The sequence below is a fragment of the Agelaius phoeniceus genome, chromosome 5 (genome assembly GCF_051311805.1).
Source record: "Agelaius phoeniceus isolate bAgePho1 chromosome 5, bAgePho1.hap1, whole genome shotgun sequence".
Taxonomy (NCBI): domain Eukaryota; kingdom Metazoa; phylum Chordata; class Aves; order Passeriformes; family Icteridae; genus Agelaius; species Agelaius phoeniceus.
The window spans coordinates 27,014,069-27,039,429 of record NC_135269.1 but is presented as its reverse complement, the minus strand read 5'-3'; the positions used below and the strand labels follow the sequence as shown (position 1 = coordinate 27,039,429).

Here is a 25,361-nt window from a genome sequence, read left to right as displayed (position 1 = left end):
AACTTGGAAGGAGGAGAATGAGACATGACTTCTTCCCCCCTTCCTCTTCAGGGAATTTTTAAAAAAGGATGTAGGATTTTAAGATAACTCACCTTTATTCACATTCTGAAGACTTGTGTGAGCAGTTACCATTCACCTATTTCAGTGCAGTCATTTAAGGTCTGGGCATTTCCAACTTCAGTCAGTCAGAGTTCAGTTACATGCAGCTGAAGGGCTGGAAGTGACAGAAATGTGTAAGCTGGTTCTTGTCTGCTCCCTTGCAGCCAGCTGTACCACAGAGCAACTCCCCAGTATACGGTAGCGTACTACAAACACTTCTCTAATATATGCCAGCATTTGTGAGAGCCCATCCACCCAACCTGGTGCTTTATCTCACCTCTGACAGTGTCCTGGATGCCAGACTGGAACAAGGTGACACAGGACACGTGGCTCTTGGTGATATTAGGGCAGAGGGGTAGCACTACTGCAGGTGTCACCTGCACCAGGGGTGATCTTGTCTTCTGGCAATGCTGTAAACAGATGTAACCAAATCTCTCCCCAAGTAATCCCCAGGTTTCATTTCACAAGAGGGTTTTTGCTTTGACGTATCTGCTGCTGAAAGATGTTCCTGCTAATAATATTGTCCAAGTTAAGAAGTAATTGAGCAGCGTTAGATGGCATGGATCCTTCTTCAAATGCTGAGAAGTTTTGTTGGTAGTGCAAGCGTAACCAAATGCCTAGCAATCAGCAATTAGGCTTGGGAAAAGGAGATTTGGTTGTTAGGGTTTATTTTTGTTCTTCTTTTTGTTTTCTCTTAGTTGTAAATTTCCAGTATCAATAGGATAATGTGTAAGCCTGAAAAATTTTGTGGTATCAATCTTAAAACGATTTGTCTTGCAGCCACATAGTTTTGAAAGAGCATTATTTAGAGGAATAGCTAATTGGGGATTTTACTAAATACTTTCAATACTTACTTTTATGGGTACAGTGATTTATTCTAGTTCTCATGAAGGAGACCTGATTTCCCAGCTCAGCTTTTATAGTAGCTGTGCCAGCTGCTGAATTCAAAGATTTAATTCCCCAGAACAGTGATCTGATAAAAGATCTGAAGTTTCCTACAGAGTTTTTTCTAGATGTGCTGTATGTGAACATTATCTGTCTGCTCTTTTAGGAGGAAATACGTCCTCAGTTTGAAGCCAAATACTCCAAGAAAGAACGAATGAACCCCATATCTGGGAAGCCAGAGCCTTATCAAGCATTTGCAGATAAATGCAGCAGACTCATCGTTTCTGCATCTGGAATATTTTTTATGGTTTGACAACATTTATTTATTTAAAAGTACAAAATATCATTATCTCTGCCAGTAGAGTAGGTAAATATTGGATATTACTGCTTGAAAGTGGAATGAGCTCTATGCATGTTGAAAATCTACATAGCAAATCACTTGAGTTCTGTCAAGTCTTACACTGGTTCACTCTTCACCAAGTCTCACAGATAGCTAACCCCTTCCTTCAAGGCTGCACCTGTGACACTGTATGTAGTGACACAAGCCAGAATAGTGACACTATCACATTCAGGCACCAGCTTGAGTTGGCTGAACTAGCTCGCTGGTAACTTTGCCTGTGTAGGCAGTGCAGAGTGATGGGGAAAGCATAGGAGAAGCAGTTTTTCTTTGTAAACTTCCCAGAGAACATAAATAGGATGCCTAGAGTGCTTAATGATGTTAATAAAATCTAGTTTCTCAATGTGTTGAGGAGATGAGGAAAGAGTTCATATTCCTAGTGCAGCCAAAATGGAGAAACCAATGTTCCTTGACTAAAATGATGCATTTATCCCTTTAGTTATGCAAAACTAAAAGGAGCAGCAAAATCTCTCCTAACAGAGAGCTGCATGCACTTCTGCAGAAACACCCCCATCCCCTAATTTCAGTGAAGCAGATGTGGGCTGTTATTCACATGACAACAGGAGTGGTAGTGCTGCTCTTGAAAGCACAGTGCTGGTCTGGAATCAACAGACTGTTGCGGAATTTACTGGGGCTTTTCCAGGAGACAAGGCAATGATAGATGTGTACAGCCTCAGGAGCTGTGGAGAGCCAGGTAAGTGAGCAACAGGGCAGAGGACAGTAGGAGATTGATGGCTCCAAAATTGTCCAAAACTATCTAGGTCAAGAAAGGCAAGAGCATTATTGAGATGAACTGTGCTCTGGTACGTCAGGTGGATGGACACCCTGACTCAGCCCTTGAGGACACGTACTCAGGACTGCAGTCTCTGCTCAGAATTGATACTACAACTCCCATATTTTGTGTATTTTCCCCATGTTTTTTTTCTTGAAGAGTGGCAGTAATTTACCTTATGCAAACTCAGTCATTAATCTTCTTAGACTAGTGATAGATCTTACTCAAAGTTCCAGAGAGAGTAGCCTTGCATTAAATTGTGTGTACCACAAAATATTGTCCCCATAACAGCCCTTAAAACAGGACAAAAATTATTTTCACTGAAGTTATTTTTACTGTTGGCATAGCATGGGCTTCCAGCAAGTTAGAGAATCTACACTTTTTTAACCATTTAGATAAGATCTTTTTTTTATTACACCTATAACAGGAGATATACACTTACCAAACTTCAAGTTAGAGCAGTTCTCAAAATTACTCAGCACAGACTCTCACAGTGTAGTAAATAATACAGCTCAAATATTGCATGAGGAACATTAAGTCATTAAGCAGCAGCTGTGGCTTTCTCATTCTAATTGTCACATTTGCTGAAAGCTTCATCAGAGAAGAAATCACAAAAGCAATCGAACTGGTTACCTTCTCTAGATAGAAACTTCCCAAAACTGTAGGAAGAAACAGCTAGCTAGGCTGGCTTGGCAGGGCTGGTTTTGAGGCAGTGCTTACAAATGGAGGCATTTGTGTGAAGAGTGAAGTCCATCAGATCACAAAATCCATCCCAAGTATGATACCATCAAGCTGCAACAGCAGCTTGAGACTAACCACATCATGTGCAGATAAGGAAAATTTCTAATTCCCAGAGCTGGCAATACTGCTTCCCGCATTAACGCTAAGGGCAAGGAAGATTTGCAAGAAAATGCTTAAAACTAAAAGTTATTTTAATATTTTTGGTGATATTTTTTGTTATGAGAAATAACAAGAACTTAACAAGAAGAAAAATTTTCATGTTGACACCTTCCTCTGGAATCAAAAAGAATACACTTTTAAAGTCTTTAATTTCATTTAATTTTGAGAGTTTCGGGGACAAAGTAACTCCTGTTGCACTGGAAGTTTTCAGGTTCTTCTCTCTGATTTTTTCCTTCCCTTAGATCTGTGTGGTGATTGCTGCTGTTTTTGGCATTGTTATTTACCGTGTTGTGACTGTCAGCACTTTTGCTGCCTTTAAGTGGGCTTTAATCAGGAATAACTCTCAGGTTGCAACTACAGGGACTGCAGTGTGCATCAACTTTTGCATCATCATGCTACTGAATGTGGTGAGTAAAATTAACATATTCAAAGTTATACCTAAGCCACCAGAGCAGTAGATATCTCAGTCAGCAGACAACCAAATGCTTTCATTTCTTTTTTTCAGCAGGAGTGGAGTGTCATGCTGAGCCAGACATGGAATTATTGTTTATGGACATCATTTACTATTTATATAAAGTGCAATTCCAACCCCAAAATATTATGCAAAGTATGTTTGAATATTCTGAAAATATTTTAGGGAGATGATCATACCCTTGCTTTATCCTCTGCCACTTCTTTCCCTTTTACATATATGCAGTTTTCAGTCCACTTCATTAATACTCTTCTTTTTAATTATGTTTTGATGGGTTTTTTTTAATATAGTGACAAAGCTAATTCATATTTACACTAATTTCAGTAATTCTAATTTCAGCTGTCATGGTGGTTTTCCAGTGAGGATATGCATATGCAGACCTGTGACAGTGTTCACAGGGGTTCTTGGATGAGGGAAGAGATGAGAATGTTGACTCCATGTTTCAGAAGGCTTGATTTATTATTTTATTATATATATTACATTAAAACTATACTAAAAGAATAGAAAAAAAGGTTTCATCAGAAAGCTAGCTAAGAATAGAAAGGAATGATAACAAAGGCTTGTGGCTCGGGCTCTGTGTCCAAGCCAGCTGGGCTGTGATTGGCCATTAATTACAAACAACCACGAGACCAATCACAGATCCACTTGTTGCATTGCACAGCAGCAGATAACCATTGTTTACATTTTGTTCCTGAGGCCTCTCAGCTTCTCAGGAGGAAAAATCCTAAGGAAAGGATTTTTCATGTAAAGATGTCTGCGACACAGACCCAATGTCCATAAGCAGAACTCTCTTGAGCTGAAAGCTCCAGAAGGCTTGAGCAGATGTGATTTGTTCCAGAGTGTCCATGGCCTTTGCCAGCGTGCACCAGAGACATGGCCTGGCTGCACTGCAGTGGGGCTGGCTGATGGCAGCTATTGTTGTGGGCTGGTTTGGAACCAGACTTGGGACAAAGACAAAAATGGAATTTCTATGTGGCAACAGTCCCAGTAAGAGAGTAGAGCATAGATTAGATGGGGAATGAGTTCCCTCCTTCCACTGAGATGCTGATACTCCTGTATGCTGTTCTGATAGCAATGTGTCTGCTCTTTGTTACTCTTGGCAAGATGTGTATGGCCTTCCACTATCAGGTTTTGTCAATTGACATTATAGAAATGCCTTTTAGGGGAAGGAGGGTTCAGCCTACAAACCAGGCTGGCACTGGAGCCAGAGTGTATCTCTGCCTACTCAACAGCAAGCATCCTCTGCAAACAGCTTGTTAGGCTTCACTCCAGGAGATACGCTGATTTACTTCCTAGGGAAAAGATGAGATGTTATTTCAGGTCTGCTCATTTCCAAGGCTGGCTTAGAGACTTCTTTCTTCTCTATGCAATATCCAAGCATTTACATAATCTAAAAAATCTTTTTGATGGGTCCTTTTTTATATGGCAGGAAATTCCAAGAGTGTTTGCTGCAGGACTTTGCTTCTTTCTTTGAAGAAGGAAGAAGGCAAGACTGGATTAGTGACTAAAACAGTCTATCCAGAACTGTTGTTTTTCCTATGTTTTCCCTTAGGTGGGACTGTAGGCTGAGAAAGGACAGAAAGGAGGAAGCTGATTTTCTGTCCAAGGTTGTACTGAGGGCTCTCTTCTTTTATGTCATTTTTATTTTATTGGGTTTTGTCTCTAGCTTTGGGTGATTTTCTTTACATAGAGCACACAATAAGCATAAAAGAAAAAAATTGAAAACTATATATATATATCTACGCCAGTGCAACATCTATTTTCAAGCTCTCGGTGTAAGTCATTGTATATTCAGTGAAGCAGCAACAAAGAAATGCTGCAGAAATGAAATTTCTTCATTCCCAAAGAGTTTAACAGCTCTGAGATTTTTCTTTTAAATAATGGAAGATTGCTTGAAGGTGCCTTTTGAGAAACTTTGTTTTATTTCTTAAAATTATCAAATAAGTGGAGCACTGCAAAGATGGATTTCTCTAGCCTCATACGCATCACCATTCAACAAACACCACAACCTTGGATCTGGATATAGCTTATGGAAGAAAAAGATCCACAAATATGAAACTGCAGGAGTTTTTCAAAGGAAGGTTTTAGGAGCATAATCCCTTGCTTCCCATGATGGATTAATGTAGTTTACTGAAGGGCAATCGTGGGATTTCTTCTGGGAGAAGAAAAATCCCCAGAAGCAATTCAGGTAGTAGAATCCTGCATGAACTGTGATTCAAGAAAAGTGCCAGAAGAGCAAGAAAAGATACAGTAATAAAACCAAAACAGGTCAAGATGTGCATAGCAGTAGAGAATTCACTGCTAGAAGACTTGAAAACCAGCAGTGATTTTGATACAAGCTGACAGCCTAAGCCTCTCAAAGCATCAGGGGAAAGGTCTAGACCACAAGTAAATTCCAGACCAGACGTTCTGAGCACACAAAAAAACAAAGTGACCCTCAAGCATGATGTCTCTCAGAGAATCTTGCAGCCTGACCTGGAAATAATCAGTAGCTTTACCTAGGCTATGTAAAACTGTTAATTCCAGTAATATTGCCCATGGAAAATAGGAACAGAGAACAGAATATGATCCCAAACGGGGTCCCTTGAGGGTAGTAGTGATAAACGACAGTAGCAGACAATTAGATCCAAACATTGTTAACAGAATCTCTAACACAGTCTTACTGTTTCAAATGGAGTAGCAACAAATTGAAATTTTAATAAACCCTTCTGTAGAGCAGTGAACATTTGTAAAAAAACCACACTCCCTGCTGGGATCAGGATATAAATGACCCAGACATTTGGCATGTTTACAGTTGCCCTTAAGAGATGCTTTTAAACCCAGAAGAAACTACCTTTGTCATTACTTGAAACAAAACCATTTACTCCAAAGGCAGTGGAAAACTATTCTAAGCATGAAGTGGTTGTTAACATGGATGAGAGATTTCAGGATGACTTCAGCTCTTAAGCAGGCAGTTTGGCCTGTAAACAATACATAACTCAATTTAAGCAAGAGATTCTAGGAATAACTGCAAATAAAAAGAAACTTTGCTGAAAATGCACTGTAGGAGTAAGTAAATACTTGAGCTTGAAATATGAGAGGCTTTGTATTCCTGCAGGCGTCAGTGAGAGTTAAGGACATTTAGCAATTTGTAGGAATAGGCTCCAGACTCATTTAAAGCAAATGGAAATAATTGTATTCATTTACTCTAATACTGATGGTGTTGGTGATGTAGTTAATAGGTTCAAAACTCCTTTGCAAATACTGATTGTGAAAACCCTTCAAGTTAGTTTTGTAATCTTAACAAAGTTTGGAGTCTCCTGGAGAGTCTGAGAGCATGGTACCTGAAGGTGCAGAAAGTACCACTTAGGATTTAGAAAAATGACACTGGCTCAGAGTAAGAAATCTGTCTGGTGGTGGGGATTACTAAAGATTTTCTCTGAAGTCAACCTGTCCCCCCAGTGTTTTTCCTCTCAGCACCAAAGTGCCAAGCAAAATCAAAAAGCCCCAAATAAACAACATATCCAACATACCATAGCATGCTCTTCTAGAGCGATTTTTCCCTTGTGAGGTGAATGTTCCATAAGTAACTAAAACAAAAATCTCAGTCATGCTGTTGTTTCTTCTTTTCTTTTTGGAAAAGTTCTCTCACCCTTTTTCACTCTGTATATAAAATAGGGACAATGACAGCATTTCTTCTCCATATATTATGGATAAGCATTAGATACAAAAACTTTACTCTTCCTTGTTTGATTATATCATTGTTGTAATATTATGTAGTTTTATTGTCATTATTAGAACATCACAGAAATCATCTGCATGTCAGATTTAACATGTTCTCTTCCTAGATTTAACATGTTCTCTCCATTTTTGAGCCGGCCATGTAACTAAGAGGCTGTTTCTTCTCTATTACAGCTGTATGAAAAAGTTGCTCTTTTCCTGACAAATTTAGGTAAGTAATGTTAAATATAAAATTGAATAATATTGTACTTATTTATTGGTCCATAGACCATGATAAAATTCAAAATGTCTGCATAAATATGAAAAATCCTAATTAATCTGCAATCTATAGGAATTAATGCTTTTCTTATGTTTGTAAAAAGAAAGTATATAAACTAAACTACTGTGCCATTCAACCAGTGGTGATAACAGTCATCCACCTTTGTTCTTGTTTCAACCCCCTACCATCTAAGAATGTAAACAAATTCTTTACTATAAGTACATGTAAAATTTTTACCTTGGAAGAAAAGACATGAGTTTTCAGACAGACTTAGCACTCACAACCTCCAGGGTTTGTAAAAATGGAAAAAAATGGAAAAAGGGAGCCACTTCTGGAAAACAAATTCATAGCTTGAAACCAAGGTGCTGATTGGCTATCAAACATCTGCCTTTAAGAAGGGCAGTAAGGAGGGAAAATGACGAGGTGAATCATCAACTCTACCTACACCTAAACTACATGATGTTCTAAATTCCAGTGATCCTTTCAGCTCACTTGCAAAGGCAGTCTTTATGCTAGAGCAAGGAAACATGTTTTCTAAGGAGAGCATCCACTGTCAATGGGGTAAAAGCAGGCTGTCATTCATATACCCATGGCTCAGACAGGATCTGTGAAGATCCTGATATATTTTCCTGATATATTTGGAAGATTGCAGTAGTTGGGGGCAATTGGCAAGGGCTCCTTAATATCAAGAAGCCTGAAATGAGACTCTGGCTGAAGGCCTATTAAGCAAACCATATTATTGCACATATACAAGTGGTTTGAGGAGGTTATTTTGAGCTCCTGAAAACCAGTGTACATTGATGATGCTCAGTAAATTATTTTGGACCAGACAGACAGATGTCGATGCTTTGATGCTCAAAGGAAACAACCGATTTTAGCTTCTCACAGGGCTTTTCTACATCTGTGTAGAAAAGAATTCTATTCATTTCTTAGTAAACTGAGAGTCCTCATTTGTATGCTGTAGTTTTAAAATATTTTTACTATCCTGTATCCATGGAGAAGATATCTGCTAGCTACAGCTGGGAAATAGGACTTTCAAGTTTGTGAATTGTACAAGCTATATCCTGACAGCCTGGGGACAGACAGTATGATATATTCTAGAGACCTTGAAGCTTGATTATTTTCTGTTAGGTTGTCATCAAGGCAGGTCTGCTTTTTGCAGAAAGCACTTGTATGAAAATTCAGCAGGTCAAGTTTTTTTGAACCTGTTCAGATGGTTTTGTGATTTTTATTCTAGTGGCCAAAGGAACTGATTTGATTTGAATTATCTTTATCAGTGTAATAAGCTCAAAGTAGAACTGGCAGCAAAAGTACATTGAAGACATTGAGGATGTTCTTCTTCAGCTTTTGCATGACCTTTTTCAGAACTCACATCTGTGCTCCTCCAGAGCATCACCATTGTCTCTGATGGGCATGTGAGCAAAGCTTCAGCTGCAGCAGCCTTGTTATAGTCAAACTTGTCCTTCCTGCAGACTGGCATCTGATGAAAGGACAGCTCCAAGTAAAGAGAATCAAGTTTATTGCTTTTTCTTTGCTTCTAGTACTTTACTGGAGGCTGCTTGGGAAGCAGTATATGATTACTATCATTATGATACTCAGAATCACCATTAGTAACTCCACTTCTCTGATTACTCCTGTTCACAGGAATGGTCAGCTAACAACAAGCTCCTGCCAGCTGGAAAGTAGTTCCAGAATATGGAACTGGTGTGTTGGCATGGACATTGTTTTGTTAACTTCTGTCTTGATATTTCTTGAGATGGAGAATAAGGAACAGTACCCAAAGACAAGAATATGTCTTCCCCTTTCCTGTTAGCCTTAGCCCATCCGCTGAAAAATTTTTTTCTTGGATTTTTGTGACAAGCTCCCTGGGACAAGGAAGGGGAGCCATGAAGTAGCACTCCTCTGATATATGTGGGCAAATCCATGAAACAGAATTACTAGGAGGATTTTCTTCAGTTCATGTGGCATCTCTAACAAAAAGGCATTTAAATAGCTTTGGTGGAGTGGCAATATCATTATGGTAGGATACAGAAAATTATACAAGAGAGGAGCCTGAGCCTGTAAAGACCACTTAAATACAGGTGGGATGTTTAATATACACATTACCTTGACCACTTTCTTACAGTCTCGGGGGAACATACATATATATGCAGACACCAGAATAGATTTCTAAGTCTCTACAAGCTCACTTGCTGAATCCTGCTTCTGGGTACAATTTCCTCTGCCAGGTTATATTTTGAAAACAGCAGGCTAATTTACAAATATCTTGCCAGCTCTTACAGCTGTGTGCAGCCTTTGTGCCAAGGGAAATTGATAATCTGAATAAGCTTCTGAAACTCTGATCATTTTCTTCACAGAGCAGCCTCGTACGGAATCGGAGTGGGAGAACAGCTTCACTCTGAAAATGTTTCTTTTTCAGTTTGTCAATCTGAACAGCTCTACCTTTTATATAGCATTCTTCCTTGGAAGGTAGGATTGATGTCTGCACACTCATATGTGCAAAATGAAGTAGAGAGAAGAAATAAAATTGTTTGTAATGAAACAAAATGGACCATATTATCACACATATCAAAATGCAAATTCCAGCAGAACAGATTGCAGTTTTGTACTCCTTTCAAAAGCCCAGAAACAGATGCAATTTTCATTTCCTATCACCACATGGTCTCAATATTAACTTAACAATTTCACTATTGGAAACAGATGCATCTCACAATACTATACATGCAGGTCATTTCACTCAGGTTTTATGTGTGTTATTTGTACACATAAATAAAGCATAGGATAGGATAGGATAGGATAGGATAGGATAGGATAGGATAGGATAGGATAGGATAGTTCAGTTGGAAGGGACCTGCTCTGATTACATGATCTGAACTGTTAAGAGTAAGTTATGAGCTATCATTTGGGGAGGGTTTCCACATATATATCTTTTATATATTATATTTTTATTTTATATTTTATATACATGTATTTTTGTGTATTTATGTGTCTATCTAAGTATATATTATTTGTTTATCTCTTTCTGGTAGTCTCCTAAAAAAAGACCTTTTTAGTAGAGAAGGTTTGAGTGGAAGAATCCATTAGTATGGATTATTTACATATGGGAAAAACTTTGGGGGAAAACACAGGAGAATAGTTAGAAAATTATGTTTTTTACTTAAAACTAAAATTTTCACTGATTTCACAGGAAGGCAGACATCACAGAGCATTTTATGTTGTAAGGAAATGGACTGGCAGTTGAAAGCCATTTTCCAAACTGATGTGAGCAGTTTTAGTCAGATTTTCCCTCTGCTCTGCCTGTGTTGAATATCCAACAGCAGAGCAATGGTATTGAAACAAAACTGCAGCAAAAATATCTGTAGTCCTTCATGAGGATCATTCCAGGAATACCCATAAAACTTTTTACAGCATAACATCTTTTAGAGTTACACCAGTCACATTAAGATAACACCAGATTAAAATTAGAGTGTGAGCTTTCTTGTACTACTGTGCACAGACTGCTGACACAACATGGTTGATCTATATTCCTGTGTTAAAGATTTACAGGACACCCTGGTGCCTACTTAAGGCTGATAAACCGGTGGAGGCTGGAAGAGGTGAGTGTTTGATAGCTGCATGCTGATTGATCTGCTGCCCACAGATGCCATGGATGCAAGCAGAAGCAGACACAGAAATCTGCCCAGGCAGTTTTGAGTGTGTTTTCAGTGGCTGTCTAACTCCAAACTATTGACACTACCATCTGCTGCAAACACATCTACATATTGATATATATATATATATATATATATATACATATGTATGTATGTATTTCCTTTTCAAGGCTAGCAGTTCTAGTGTTGGCATCACATTCAAACAGTGGTATCAGATGGTTTAAAGATTCCTCACATTGGAAATATTTTATCCTTGGAATGAATCAAAGTCAAATACAAATGTGACAACATTTTTCTTCAAAAAAAGTCCTTTCTTCTCAGTTTTTCTAGCCTTGAAGATCAGAGAGCTAAAATAATAAAGTAATGAATTAAAAATCCAGACACATAAAATGTATGTGAAATTTGACCAAAACAACTAAAAAAACTTCCCAAACAAGCTACTGGCATAATGTCTCATGTCTATAAAATCAAATTAATATGAAAAGCAATGAGAGTTTGGCTTTGCAAGTTACTCAAGGACCAATTCCATTTTATTTATTTTTTTAAATAAATACATTCAGAATTCAAAGCCCATTTGACAGTTATAGGAGGTGAACAGAAGCAGTTTCTGGACCAGTCATTTACTTTCCAGTGCTGCTATCTGCACGCTGAAATCCTGTGGTTTCTCTCCTGCTTCACAGATGAATGATTGAAACAGCTTTGCAGATAAATGACAAATGGCAAGTGGAAAATGCCTGCCAGCTTGAATTTTCAAACACATCTGGATACATAAATATTTTGGTTAATAAAGGCCATTCAAATATTAGCAAAACGAACAAAAGGATTTGAATTTTAATAAAAACATCTTAATTTTGTTGGGAATTCTGTTAATTCAAGGGAAGAATCTTTGATAAATAGACCAACAGAATTTTACTTAACATCCTTCCAAAATCTGTCTGGGGCTGAGCTGACTTGCTGCTGTCAAAGGAAAACAGTTCTGGTCTTCCTTCCTCACTCTGAGACTTGCTCCTTCCTCTTCCTCTGCATTGGTTCTCACTTGTCCAGCCCTGTGAGGAGCTATTCAGTTCATTGTATCAGCAGTAAACTTCCTTTTTCTGGCTGAATCAGTCTTCTGCTGATTCAATGGGCTGATTCATTTCACAGAGGGATCAGAGAACATGGAAAGAGACTCATCTTTGTGCAAGAGAAGAGATGGAAGGAAAAAAGAACCAGGTTTGTGATGAAAGTGCAACAGGAGGTGTTACAGGTTGGGTTAGTTGCTGGTGGAAGCTACTCTGAGTAGTCCCTGTTTAGCTTTTCTTAGAGAAAAAAAGAGTCCAATAATAAAAAAAAAATAATTTAATAATGAAAAAGTTATTGACTGTATCTCTGCTAGGTCTTATTAGAAATAACCTGCTTTAGAATACCATGTCCAGATATTCCTCTAATACTCCTCTCTTCACCTGTCAAATTTTGCCATGTCTAAGACATTCAGTTACACTAGTCCAGTGTCCATGGACATGCTCAGACCACAGTTTATGTATTATTGATGTTGTGGTTGTAACATTGCTGCTACTTCATTAACACTGCACCCACCTCTCTCAGGGTATATTCATTCATGTGAACAATTCCTAAAAACAGAAGGATGATGATTTAGTAATAACGAGAGAGAAGAAAAACAAAACAAAACAAAACAAAAAAACTAACAAAAAAACCCAGAACCCCCCAGAAACAACAAAAAAACCCCAACCCTGTCACTCTGTTAATCTAAAGAGATGCTAAATTAAGTAATCAGAAACCTCAGCAGTGATCCATGTTCTGAGAGCTGGATAATGAAGTATGTATAAGAAATTAATGTCTCATTTTATTCCAGGTCATAATTTATTTTTCTCCCTAAAAGTTAGAGAGAAATAATTCCAGTTCTGTGGCAGTGATTTGTTTGACGTATCTGTAATACCCAAGATTGTAAAATACAGTTTGAACAACACTGTTTGGATCTGCAAAGTAGAAAACTTTTCATGCCTTTCTGTTTTTTCCAATACCAGATAAAAAATTACCTAAATTTGTACTATCTGAAGATCTCTCCCAAAAGCAGCACCACTGCTTCAGGGTCTAGAGCCACTGCTAAAGCAAGCAAGCACTCAGCAAGAAACACTAAGAATTGTTGCTCAGCAGTGAGAGATTTTTAGTTCTTCAAGAAGAGAACAGCTTTGCATGGTTTATTCAGCCGTAGATGTTAAATAGTACTCAATTAATAGTTCTAGGTCTATCCTCTAGGCATAAACTGTTTGGTTTACGTGCAGCTAGGAGGAATTCTCTCTTCATTCTTTGACTTGATGCACAGTCACCCTCCCCAGAAGCAATTGAAATCAATGGAGAAACTTGGTGGCCTTTGCCCCTGCCCTGCCCACAGTTGCACAGCACATTAGAAGCACTGCTGTGAAAACTGCATTGGTTTCAGCTGACTCTGACCTCTGCAGATAATTAGGTGATAAGCTTAAAATGCTGACAGTATGATACAGTGTCATCTGTTCCCATGAGTTTACTCTTCTTTCAAAAATAAGGAGAATGCATGTAATTCTCTTTTAGTAAATGATCCAGTATCAGTTATAGCAATAATAAATGCTTTAAAACTCATTATAATTCCTGTTTAACATTTTTTTCTTTTTTTTTTTTTTTCCTGTAGTGCCACCCTAGTGGATGCCTTATTGATCTCTGTATGCAAATGGGCATTATAATGGTGTTAAAGCAGACATGGAATAATTTCATGGAATTGGGATATCCGTAAGTAAATATAATACCTATGCTTCTGTAGGTCACAGAATATTAAGTTTATGTTTTCCTTACCACCAGTTAATAAAAGCAGGATGCAGTAGTCATTACAACAGAAAATCTCCCCAAGGATACAGAACTCCAGACATATAGATGATGTTTGGGGCTTTTTTCCAGACTGGACACAGTTTGCAGAAGTGAAAGTGTAATATAAATATTAACAAATAAGTAATACATGGGAAGTACTTTATTTTGTTAAATTGTATTCTGTGTTCCTAAACTCCTTAAAAAATACTGTGTGACTACTATGTTGCTTACATTAAAAATATTATATGTATCATTTCGTAGCTATACTAGTAAGGTCTAAATTCTGTTTCTTGTTGAGTGATAAAAGATGTCTGAAAGAGCAGGTATGAGCTAGAAAAAATGCACTGCTGGCACATACACTCTGAAAGATAGAAAAATGACTGGTATGTAGACAAGTTCCCTTGTGATTTTCAAGGTAACATGAAGCTGTGCCCTAGCTAAAAGGTTGGAAATTACTCATTTCTTATTGGTTTATTCCTTATTGATTAGTATTTAATGAGCATGTTTAATATGATTAATATAGGTTTAATATGATCAGTGTAGTTTATGCTAGAGAGAGTGTGGATGGTCATCAAGGGAAATTAGCAAGAGTGAAAATCTAAGAGAGAGCTGACACTGTCAGAAAGTTTGCCCTTGCAAAGTTCAGAGGGATTTGCTATTTCTCCATCCTTCCTGGGCCTAGCACTCCTTGTCAGTATTTTGCAGCTGTTAGGGCTGCAGGGATGGGCAGGAGGGAACAGTAGCAGCAGTATTGATCCTTCTCTTTCCATTCCCTACCACTTTTGCCAGTTTTCACTAGAACTTTCTGCTTTCTATTAATACAGATTTTGAAACTTAACAAAGAGCACAGAAGAGAAATAAAAGAATGTGATTGATAGAGATAGGAGGAGATTGTTTAAGAACAAGTGGTTTAATAGGAATAAACTGCTTCAGGTGAAATGAATCTTCTCTTCAGAGTCACAAGGAAAACCACAATATAAAAGACACAGTCACAACACTGTGAAACGCTTCAACTTATTCTGATGAGAGATGTGTTTGCTCTCCAGACCCTTCAGTCCATCTTCTAGCCCTGAAATGCTGCAAGTAGATGCATTTCCTTTTTGTGTGAAAAACACCTTTCTACTAAGAGCTTGATGGCAGCCAACACAATGTGGATGGCCAGAGGACTTGGAGGCAGCCCTGCACTCTGTACCTGAATTCAGTTGAACTGCACTCAGTTTCACCTACACTTCTTTAAGGAAGACAGGAAAAGCTGTAATCTTCCTGATAAATTACATAAATGGAAAAATAATCTTTGAGATTCAAGAAAACAAGCAGCTGTCCAAACCCTTACCCAAATCTAATGACTACTGACAGTCACTTTGCACCATTCACAGACCAGACTAGGCCACTGTGAGGGGAAGAAGTGAAGCATTGTCAGGAAAAGGACTGAAGTATTTGGGTGATCTATCATGGTTTTTCTTACCAAAATAAAGTGGCCAACCACAACTTCAGAGAAAATCTGTCATTGTGATGAAAATCTGTCATTTGGGGGTTTTTTTCTCTCTACAGTAACACTTAACTAGTGTCCTTTGTTGGCCATACCAGTGCAACTCCCTGAAAAGGTGTTTATTTCAGATGTGAGAATTCATTTCACTTTTGGCTCACTGCCTTTCTCAGTGCTCTTACACATGCATTTCTTTGGGAACAGTATCTTCCCCCTGATGTCCAGTACAGGTCCCCCATTTCTTGAGATGGAGGTAGCTCCTACGTCAGCCATCCAGCTCAGCCACCATGGTAGTTCAGACATTTCTTTCTGCCTCTTTCTCATCTGAATATTTGGCTGCAGACACCGTTCAGGTTTCCTTTTCCCTCCCAGGATTGCCCAGAGACTGTTACCCTGCACTCTGTAGAGCCATGCAGAGATGCCAGGTCACACACAGAGGAAAGAATCCAGCAGCATTATTACCACTCTTATTTACTGAGCTCAGCTATCTCCACGCAGCACTGCATTCTGCCACATAAACAAACCATGAAGTGATTTGCCATTCTGTGCAGAGAAAAATAAGTAAATAAATACTGAAAATATGTCAAAATCCTTTCATCGTTTTAACAACATATAGGCTGGGATTACAGCTCATCAGCTGCATCTGTTTTCATACCTATTATGCTGTGTCATCATCCACATGTATTACCAATGCTCCGTTTTCCTGTACATTGGGAAATGAATTTTGCAGGATATGTTGTGCCCACTTAAGCTCTTCCAATTTTGTGATAAATAGCCATTCATATTCTTTACTTTGTTTCTTTTCTTTAATTTAAAATGTAGGCTAATTCAAAACTGGTGGACCAGGAGGAAACTACGGCAAGAGTATGGCACACAGGGAAAAACAAGCTTCCCACAGTGGGAAAAGGACTATAATCTGCAGCCTATGAATGCTTATGGACTCTTTGATGAATATCTAGAAATGAGTATGGCTCTAACCTTCATTCTCTCTCTTTCACTATATTTTAATGCTGTTGGTGTTTTGTTGATGTGGGCTGGTGAATTCTTTTAATTATCACTATATGAAGCTAAGGAGACTGCAAAAAGGTTTCATTCTCACAGGTCAGGTGAGGAATGGGAGTCAGTTTTTAAGAACCAAACCAATGTAGTTAAGCATGCTGCTGATGATTTGCTAACCTCCCATCTATGAAACATTTCCCATTCTGGATTTGTTTCTCAAAACCAGAGCCCAGTTCTTTATCTGCATACATTTCTGAAGAACTTTGCTGTTATTTTCTAAAAAAGTTGTCCTGTGTTTTTCCTTTGAAGTGTGTGGTACAGATGAGCATGCTTATTTATGTTTAAAATCCTCCCTCTTTTACTACCTCACATTAACAAAGTAACTTACTGCCAATAAGGCATTGCTCTATCAAGAGGAGAGAGGAGAATAACTGCTCAAAAAAAGATATTTAAAAAAATGAACTTTTGCCCTATGTGACTAAACTGTATATGTCATGATTGTTTTTTTCCTTTTCTGCCTCACACAATTCTTTTCAAATTAATGGGAAATCTGATATCCTGAAAACCTACCTCTAGAAACTTAAACAGAATTTCAAACTGTTTCCCATCTGGACTGTTAAAAAGAATGTATTCATCCCTAATCTTTGCAAGTATTGAGAGATCCTAGCTGATGCTGGAGTAAAAATGTCCCTTTCTAAAAGCGCAGTTTGTCCCCTTCAGAACTTCATTCCAAATTACAAAATTTACATGGTGCTGTCCATTCCAGGGGCTTTTTATTCTTTCTTCTAACTTTTGACAAGGACTTGCTGTAAAATTGCCACTAGACCATTATATAGTATGACATATAAGAAGTGCCTGTATACTTTGTATATACTGCTTATTTGCATAGACTGTTTGGTATTTTAGACCTTTGGGATTGGATCCTAACTGCTCTTCTGTGATATTTCCTTTTTTTTTCCCCCCCAGTTCTTCAGTTTGGGTTCACAACCATTTTTGTGGCAGCTTTTCCACTGGCACCACTTCTGGCCTTACTAAACAATATTATTGAAATTCGGCTTGATGCTTACAAATTTGTTACTCAGTGGAGAAGACCTTTAGCTTCAAGAGCCAAAGATATAGGTGAGCTCTTTGTTAAGAGGTGTTTGTTATATATATGTGTTATTCATCAAAGCTTTGACCACTTCAAGTAAGAGCAGATTAAGGTATTGTCAGTCATCTTCCCAATTAATAATCCACCCCTTGACTGTTCAAAAAAACTTCAAGTATCTGATGCCAATCAACTTATGCAACTAATAGTCTATGATCTTTTAATGATTTTCTGGAGGATTTAACAGCCAAGGTGTAAAGTGATCAGTGTCCTCTGCAGGTGCTTTTTTATGGCAGACACACTGTGCCAACACAGGCTGCTGCTCAACTTGAACACAATAACCAGACATATCAGATGAGACATGCAAGTCAAGTTAAAGTGGCCACCATCCTGTAAGGAACCTGTATGATTTATGTTTATCTGGCCAAAACCAAGCTCCCCTGTGACTCAGGGGCTGTGCCCACCAGGTCCCTGGTGGGTCAGACAGGGTGGGTCTGGATCCCAGCAGACAAACTTGCTCTCAGAGAGTCACATCTGCATTGCTAAACACAAGGTCCACACAACCTGAGGTCATCCAGCCACACACTATTGCAAAGGATCTCTCAACTTATTTTGACTACAAATCTCTTCTGTCCTTGCAGTATGCAAAAGCACAACACCTTTAGGAAGAACTCAGAAACAAATTCATCTGCCCAGCACTGAATACCTGGTGTTTTCAGAGGGGCAAATAGGAAACCTCAGTAACTTAACCAACAATATTGCAAAAATCCATAGCCCACACCAAGAAATAGCAGATGCTCAGGCTTTGTGCTCTTAGAACATTATACCATGTGCCTAAAGTCTGTGTCTGATTAAAGCTTTGAATGAGAACAGTGTGGGTTCTGGCACCCACACTGGGTGCCAGTGTCCAGAAGCCTGGACAACAGCCATACATGGTATACACTACAGACATAATTTGTAAAAAAAACAGTTCTATGCTGTAATTAATAGAAGCACAGAAGAATACTTTTTTTTCATGTTGATTCAGATGTGATTTCTCAAAATAAATTGCATTCTAGCAAAGTTTCAGGGGCAATTCAATGCCTCATTAAATCAATGGGTATGTCTAACCTTCCTTTGGTGTGATTCACAGTGATGAGGTCTCACTGTTCAATAAGAAAATTTATTTTTACTCAGTGACTCTTGGATAAAAACTACATAAAAACACCTTGTGCAGTGGGGGAAACTACTTCAGATCATGCAGTATTTCAGGCACTTTGGTTCTTGTTTTTTCTGGAGCAAACGTGCTGTCCTTGTTGAACAGGCATCTGGTACGGGATCCTGGAAGGCATTGGAATTCTTTCGGTTATCACAAATGCATTTGTTATAGCAGTGACATCGGATTTCATCCCTCGCCTCGTTTATGCCTACAAATATGGACCCTGTGCTGGCCAAGGAGAAGCAGGACAAAAGTAAGGCTTTTCTTTTGGAGGGGGGAACAGATGTGCATGAAAATCACTTAATACTTGAATAGATGCATTATAATTATATACAGATGCAGTTCTGATTCCACTAAACCAAATGTGTTGTTTGTGTTTAGGTAACAGGTACCAGATACCATAGGTACTGATGCTCTGCATATTCACAGAATGGATTGCTGAGTGACTGTGATCCATGAGATTACTTCAAGGCAAACATGGCAGAGCTATTTCAGAGATTTTGTGTGTGTGACAGGATGCTGCCCAAGCTGTACTTCCCAGCTGGTAGTACATGGATATAATACTGGTTTTTTTCTGAAGCAATGCTGATACGAATCAGTAAAGAATTGTTGAGCATCTTAAACTTGTACACTGGGGGGTTTCCTGATGTAATATTCAGCATGTATTACTTTAAAAAGTAATGTCTAGCAAGAGGAAGAAATTTCCAACTAATACATCAATATATACTCACAGAGGAAAGCAATTTGTTTTTCTTCTAAAACTAGAGTTCTTAGATTAAATCTTCCAGGAGACATTTGTGATCTGAATCCCTGCTGCCTAAGTGGATTTTCTCTCAGTGTTGCTAAACACTGAGATTATTTTAGCATGTGCACACTACCAGGAAGCATGAGATAGTTACTGCATGGCCACTTGTGAAATCTCAGCTGCTGTGCTCCGGGAAGGTCACTGAATCCAGCCAAACACAGACACAGTTTGCAAATGCTCTAGCAGTGCCATTAGCAAGGAACCCTGCTGTACAAAGAAACCCAGGCTAAACAGTAGACAGGGACAGAGAGCTTGCATTCTGCTATTGGACATATGGTAGATTGATTTTTTCACTCCCTGCTGCAGAAAGTGAGTTCATCTGTTGGTGCTTCTTTGACATCTTTTGACTGTCAATACATTTAATCATGCTGACAGAAGAAGGGCATCTGGTGTGGCAGCTCCTGATTAGCAGACCTGCCAACTCCTGTCCTGCAAGGATTTGGGCGTTTTAGCTGGGGCTAGGAAGGATGTTCTGTTTACTTTCATGAAGAGTTCAAATCCCTTCAGGGGCAAAGTGGTCTGGTGCCAGTTGTTCCTGAGCATGTGCCTCTGCTCTTGCCATTATAAAGATCTACAGGACATTGGGGCACTATAAGCAACACTTATTGCTAAGGAAAGCATAAGGAAGGATTTTCTAAGGACCATTGTGGATGAAAAACAACACCTTTAGAAATATTTCTCTTAGGACTCAAATATGACTCAGTGGCTTTGAAACTAGTTCTGCACAGGGGAAGTAGTTTGGCTCACAGTTTGGCTCTTATCTTCTTTTCACAAACCTCTAGTACAATGTTTTCACACTTCTGCTTTCACACTTCATTTCTAGATGAAGTTGTCAGGTAGTAATATTTTGAAGGAGCTAACATGTATTTAAACTGTTTATGTCAGCATTCTGAATAATGTTATTAGTAAGTACTGTTACAAAAGCAGGAAGATATTCAGAAATCCACAGGAATAGTGAGTTTTCTCAGATTAAGGAGTGAAGACCCTCTGTTATTGAATAGCTTAAAAGAGAGAGAGGCTATTTTCTTTCAAAAAACATCTGTAGGTATTAGATCCACATGACACACAATGATACTAGAAAAATACTGGAATTAAATTAAGTTCCAAATGTAATCAGTATGGAGACGAAGCCAGATGGTGTTTGAATTTAATTTCTCAAACACTGTCAAGTCCATATTTAGGAAAACCCAACCCAAAACCAAAATCCCCCAACCCTTACTGTGCATTATACTCTCCACCAAGATAAGTATTGTGTCTACCCTTACCTGTGTTTGGGCAGTGCAGCATGAACAGCACAACACATTTTGGTCAGATCTCTTCAGCTTTACAAACATAAACTTGACACCCACAGCCCTTCAACAGGGGATAATTTCTCCTACTCAGTATTATCTAAATTTTGTCTGGCCCTCACAGTGTTCAGTCACGCTGGGATCTTCTAGAACGGAGTTCCTCTGATCAACTGGGCATTTTCTAAAAAGCTGTTTTAAGTGTGCTATCTTTCCATCTGATTTAGTGTCCCTTTGTGCTAGTACCATGAGTGTAACAGTGGGAATATTTTGATTATCTTCCTAACACTCCTCATTATTTTCTCTGCCCCTATTGTTCACCATTTAGGTGAACTTTTCAAAAGTAACCAGTCCCAATCTTCACCATTCCTTCTCCCATAGAAATGTACCATCGCTTCACTTTTATTGTTCATCTGACCTACTTTAGCATTTCTTTTATATTGCTTCACCATCCCTTTCAAATATTAATAAGCACCAAAATTGTACTTTTGGGTTTTATGAAACCCAAAGGACGTCCTCCTGGGTACAACAGTTTATGGAAAAACCTTGCTGTGTCCTGCTGACATCATTTTGTCCCCTCTAGGTGTATGGTTGGCTATGTTAATGCCAGTTTATCAGTATTTCTGGTGTCTGACTTTGAAAACCGTTCAGAGCCAACATCAAATGGAAGTGAATTCTCTGGTTCACCATTAAAATATTGCAGGTAAGTTTCTGTTCAACATACTTCTCTGCTTTAGGACATTGAAATAGAGAAGCATAATAATAAATCTGGAGTTGAAACTAAATTTTAGAAGTTAAAAATTGAAAGTTTTAACTGTGCTGTTCAGAGTCATGCTCTTCTTGGTACTGTTTCGCTGTTACCTGCATGATTCCTTCCTCAGATAAAAGAGAAGCCAAAAAGTTGGTATCTGGAGGGTGTTCCCAATGCAGGATTTTTATGGTGTCATAGCTTGACTCAGACACAATCATCATGAATAAATATGGTATCAAAGGGCCAGTAATAGGTGCCTGATTACTTAGGTACCAGTGAGACCCAATTGTGATGAGATGATATCACAGGGCATGCACAGGAAGTCAGGGTTGCACAGGAGAGGCCACACTGAGGTGTTCCACAGGTCTGACAGACATAAACAGGCTCTGTCATAAGCTGGCTTTACGAAACCTCAAATCCAGCATTTCCAAATTGTGGAATGGGTAATATGTTTATGTCATTGTTTACTGGTGTAATTATTAGTAATAATCATATACTTGTGGTTTGAATCAAAAGAAGATGAGCAGTTCATCATCTGCACGTCTTTGTCCTCAACAACAGATTGGAGAAATTGCAGTCTGAGAAAAATCTGTAATGGCAGATTTGTACCTGAGTGAATTTGATGGCCAAAAACCCCAAGGGTCTACATAAAGGTCTTAAATAGTGTCCCAACCAAAAATACCAAACAAATACAGCTACCATTTTTTAATTACAATGTTACATTACAAGCATGAGACCTGGTAGTCTTTAGGAGATACACTTAGTCCCAGTATTTTTCATTGTAAAGAATTAAAAATACTTTTATGAATGCCTAAAGAACAAAAGATACTCTGTGATACCACAGAGGTCTGCGATACAGCAAATGTCAGTGATACTTGCAATATTGTGATGTTTTTATGAATAGGAAGACTTTTGAGTGGTATAACATAATAAATGGGGGGAGGGGCATGAAGATGCTGCTCCTTAAATTTTAAGATGGAAATCCCACAATAAAAAAAAAAAAATGTCTGCTCAATATCCCCTAAACAGAACACTATTAAATTTGGTGTGATAAATCTCCAAAAGATATATCTGTCCTTTTGGGAGACACTGAATTGTTGTGTATATCTACCCTTGAAAGAAAATTAACATCTTTCTTTATCTGAGTTTATCAGCTTCTTATCAAATTCCATTCTACTAAAGCATCATTTTAATTGCACTTCAGAGCAGATATTGATAGGGAGGTTAGGAAATATTATGTTCTACTGTGTAATTGTGTATTGTGTAGGCATTTTTCCAGGAAGGCGGTATGTCTGAAAAAAGTCCCAGTTAGCTTCTGGTTGCCTGAATAGTGCTGTGCTATTCTGGTTGTTTATAAAAGGTTTCCCCATTTTTTCATGGGTAACAATGGATTCCTAGTGAATCCTAGGAAGTAGAATGCTTAGAATATTCTAAAACATCCTAAATTATGAAGTCAGAATGCTACTTGCACAAGGAAAGGTCATCTCAGTTTTTAGAACTTATTCTAGAAATACTGCAATTTCTGAGAGATTTGATGCTAAGATATCAAGACAGTTCATTTCAGTCTGTATAGCACCCTCTGCAATGTAAGAAAGTGAAGCTTCATGGAGAAATACAGATTGTCATAGGGATTAAATAATGTTTATTTCTTTTATGCATCTGCATTTTCATTAGTTTCTTAAAACTAACTTAGTGATCAACCTGTATTATTTACTATGGTATTTTCAATATTTTTTTACAGTGGATTTTCTGTTCCATCTAGGAAACAGATGAAGAAACGAACAATTTTTACACTACTTTTAAATAAGGTTTCCACAGTTCTATTTTAGAATTAACAAACTGCTAGTAAAAATGGACTCCAGAATGTGTGACTTAAACAGATTCATGGTTTGTAAATACAATCTTGGAGTATTCCTGGATTCAACTCTCTCAATAAATATTTACAGTTAAATTTTGGAGACCTAAATTCTTCTAAATAACACTATGAGAAAAGACAGGAGATCACTTTCTCACATGGTCCTCACCTCTTGATATACCAACAGGTGTAGTGCTGGCTCTGCTCAAGTCAGGATGAGTCATGTTTTACACCAGGGTTGGCCAACTAATTGATCAAGGGCCAAGTGGAATCCATGAGGCATTTTTATACGGATTTTGGGAGAACTATCAGGCTGACAAAACTGGGGACATTTATGTCCTTGAATAAAGGGAATAAAGTATCCCTTAAATGAGCAGAGCATCTCACCCTTCTCCAAGTTCTGAGGAGATGCCTGAAAGGTACATGTTGTGCTGCCAAGGGAGATGCTGTAGGGTCAAAGCTCCTCCCATCCTCTGTATTTGTTTCAGGGGTTTTCTTCAGACACTGGTTTGGGTCCTTTGTACCAATTTTTATTAGAACTCCTGGAGTGCATCCTACTGGTAGGTTTCAGCTGAAAGTAAGTCCATCTGCATGAAGAAAAGCGTGGGAAGTGGAGGTGGTCAGCACACTTGCTTCAAAAGCAGGCACCTGACCTGAAATCAAGCCCAGCCTTTGAAGCACGCAGCATTAGAGTAACCTGTGCAGTTTGGACTGAGCTCATTTTTGGTGCAGAGAATGTAATGATCAAGAGGAGATAGGTTTTGGGTTTGCCTTCAGCCAGGCAGCAGTGTAGAGGTTGCTAACTCCCACACTGTGCTTGTCTTTCAGGTACAGGGACTACCGGGACCCTCCGCACTCGCCTGTGCCCTACGGTTACACGCTGCAGTTCTGGCACGTCCTGGCAGCGCGCTTGGCCTTCATTATTGTGTTTGAGGTCAGTGCCCATCCCGGTGGCAGAACAAAAACAAAAAGAAAACTAATTTCCCTCTGAAGCTTTGCTTTGGGCTGATCTATGATGGCAGCTGTTGAGGTGTTTTTGTGTTTTTTGTCTTAGTTTCTTCTACTTATATCGTGCTTTGTATTCTCGGCTTTGTTTTCTGAACAGTCATAGGAATGTAGGTTCTTACAGAAAAGGGCATATAACACTGAAAACTATAGCAGTGATTTGCAAAGGGGGGAAATAAATGAAGCCTTTATTTACTTTTTTAGTAATTTGTCTAGGTTGGGAAGGCATATGCTGACTGTTGCATGTGGATAGGGGTGAAGGAACATGAGAAGAAAATATTAAATCTGAGCAACTGAGAAGCAATAATAGTTAAAGTTACAGTATTTACACATCTAGCTTTTTTTCTTGTTTTTTTTTTTAATGCCTTCCATTCCTCCAGAATGGTTGGCATCACAAAGATGATGACAATGAAAAGGATTCAATATCTTTGTCTATGTTCATAATATTAGTTTTTACTGTCAGTATTTCAGGTGTCTTTAAGGCAAACCAAAGGAGATAATACCAACTTCACATGACTGGTGTTCCCATGCTGATTTTGAAAAAAAGAGCCAGAAGAGTAAACAAATAGGATAAGATGATTTACCAAAAAAAAAAAAAAAAAGCAGTTCTTAAGGCCTAATTTCAAGAGCCTGAATATCCCCACCAGAATCCAGGAGCTCAACATTTCTCGAGCACAAGAAGTTTGAAATATCTTTTACACTGTGAAGAAGCCAAAGAAGGAACACATCATTTTAGAAAACATTTTACTCAATCCTCTGCTCTGAAATCATAGCAACAGGGCATTCAGCACACACATGGAAACTGTAGTCACCATACTGGCATATATGTAATGTTCATGAGCACATATTTCATTCTGACTCACAGAAGAGTGTAAATTCATTCTGAACTGAGCTTTC

General features: G+C 38.4%; 1 protein-coding gene across 11 annotated transcripts in view; it reads left to right on the top strand.

Moving 5' to 3' along the window:
• The window catches only part of ANO4 (anoctamin 4), a 187,330-nt gene that overhangs the window by 156,441 nt on the left and 5,528 nt on the right, over positions 1 to 25,361 (top strand). For all 11 annotated transcript variants that reach the window (XR_013182362.1, XR_013182361.1, XM_077178703.1 and 8 more), the window contains 11 exons: positions 1,151 to 1,291; positions 3,296 to 3,460; positions 7,420 to 7,456; positions 9,862 to 9,973; positions 11,043 to 11,100; positions 13,820 to 13,917; positions 16,301 to 16,443; positions 17,444 to 17,596; positions 18,868 to 19,015; positions 21,437 to 21,556; positions 24,288 to 24,393. Coding sequence is in view for 9 of the 11 variants with exons in the window: in XM_077178703.1 (XP_077034818.1) it covers positions 1,151 to 1,291; positions 3,296 to 3,460; positions 7,420 to 7,456; positions 9,862 to 9,973; positions 11,043 to 11,100; positions 13,820 to 13,917; positions 16,301 to 16,443; positions 17,444 to 17,596; positions 18,868 to 19,015; positions 21,437 to 21,556; positions 24,288 to 24,393 (1,281 nt within the window). In the remaining 2 variants the exon portion in view is untranslated. The remainder of the gene's footprint in view (positions 1 to 1,150; positions 1,292 to 3,295; positions 3,461 to 7,419; positions 7,457 to 9,861; positions 9,974 to 11,042; positions 11,101 to 13,819; positions 13,918 to 16,300; positions 16,444 to 17,443; positions 17,597 to 18,867; positions 19,016 to 21,436; positions 21,557 to 24,287; positions 24,394 to 25,361) is intronic.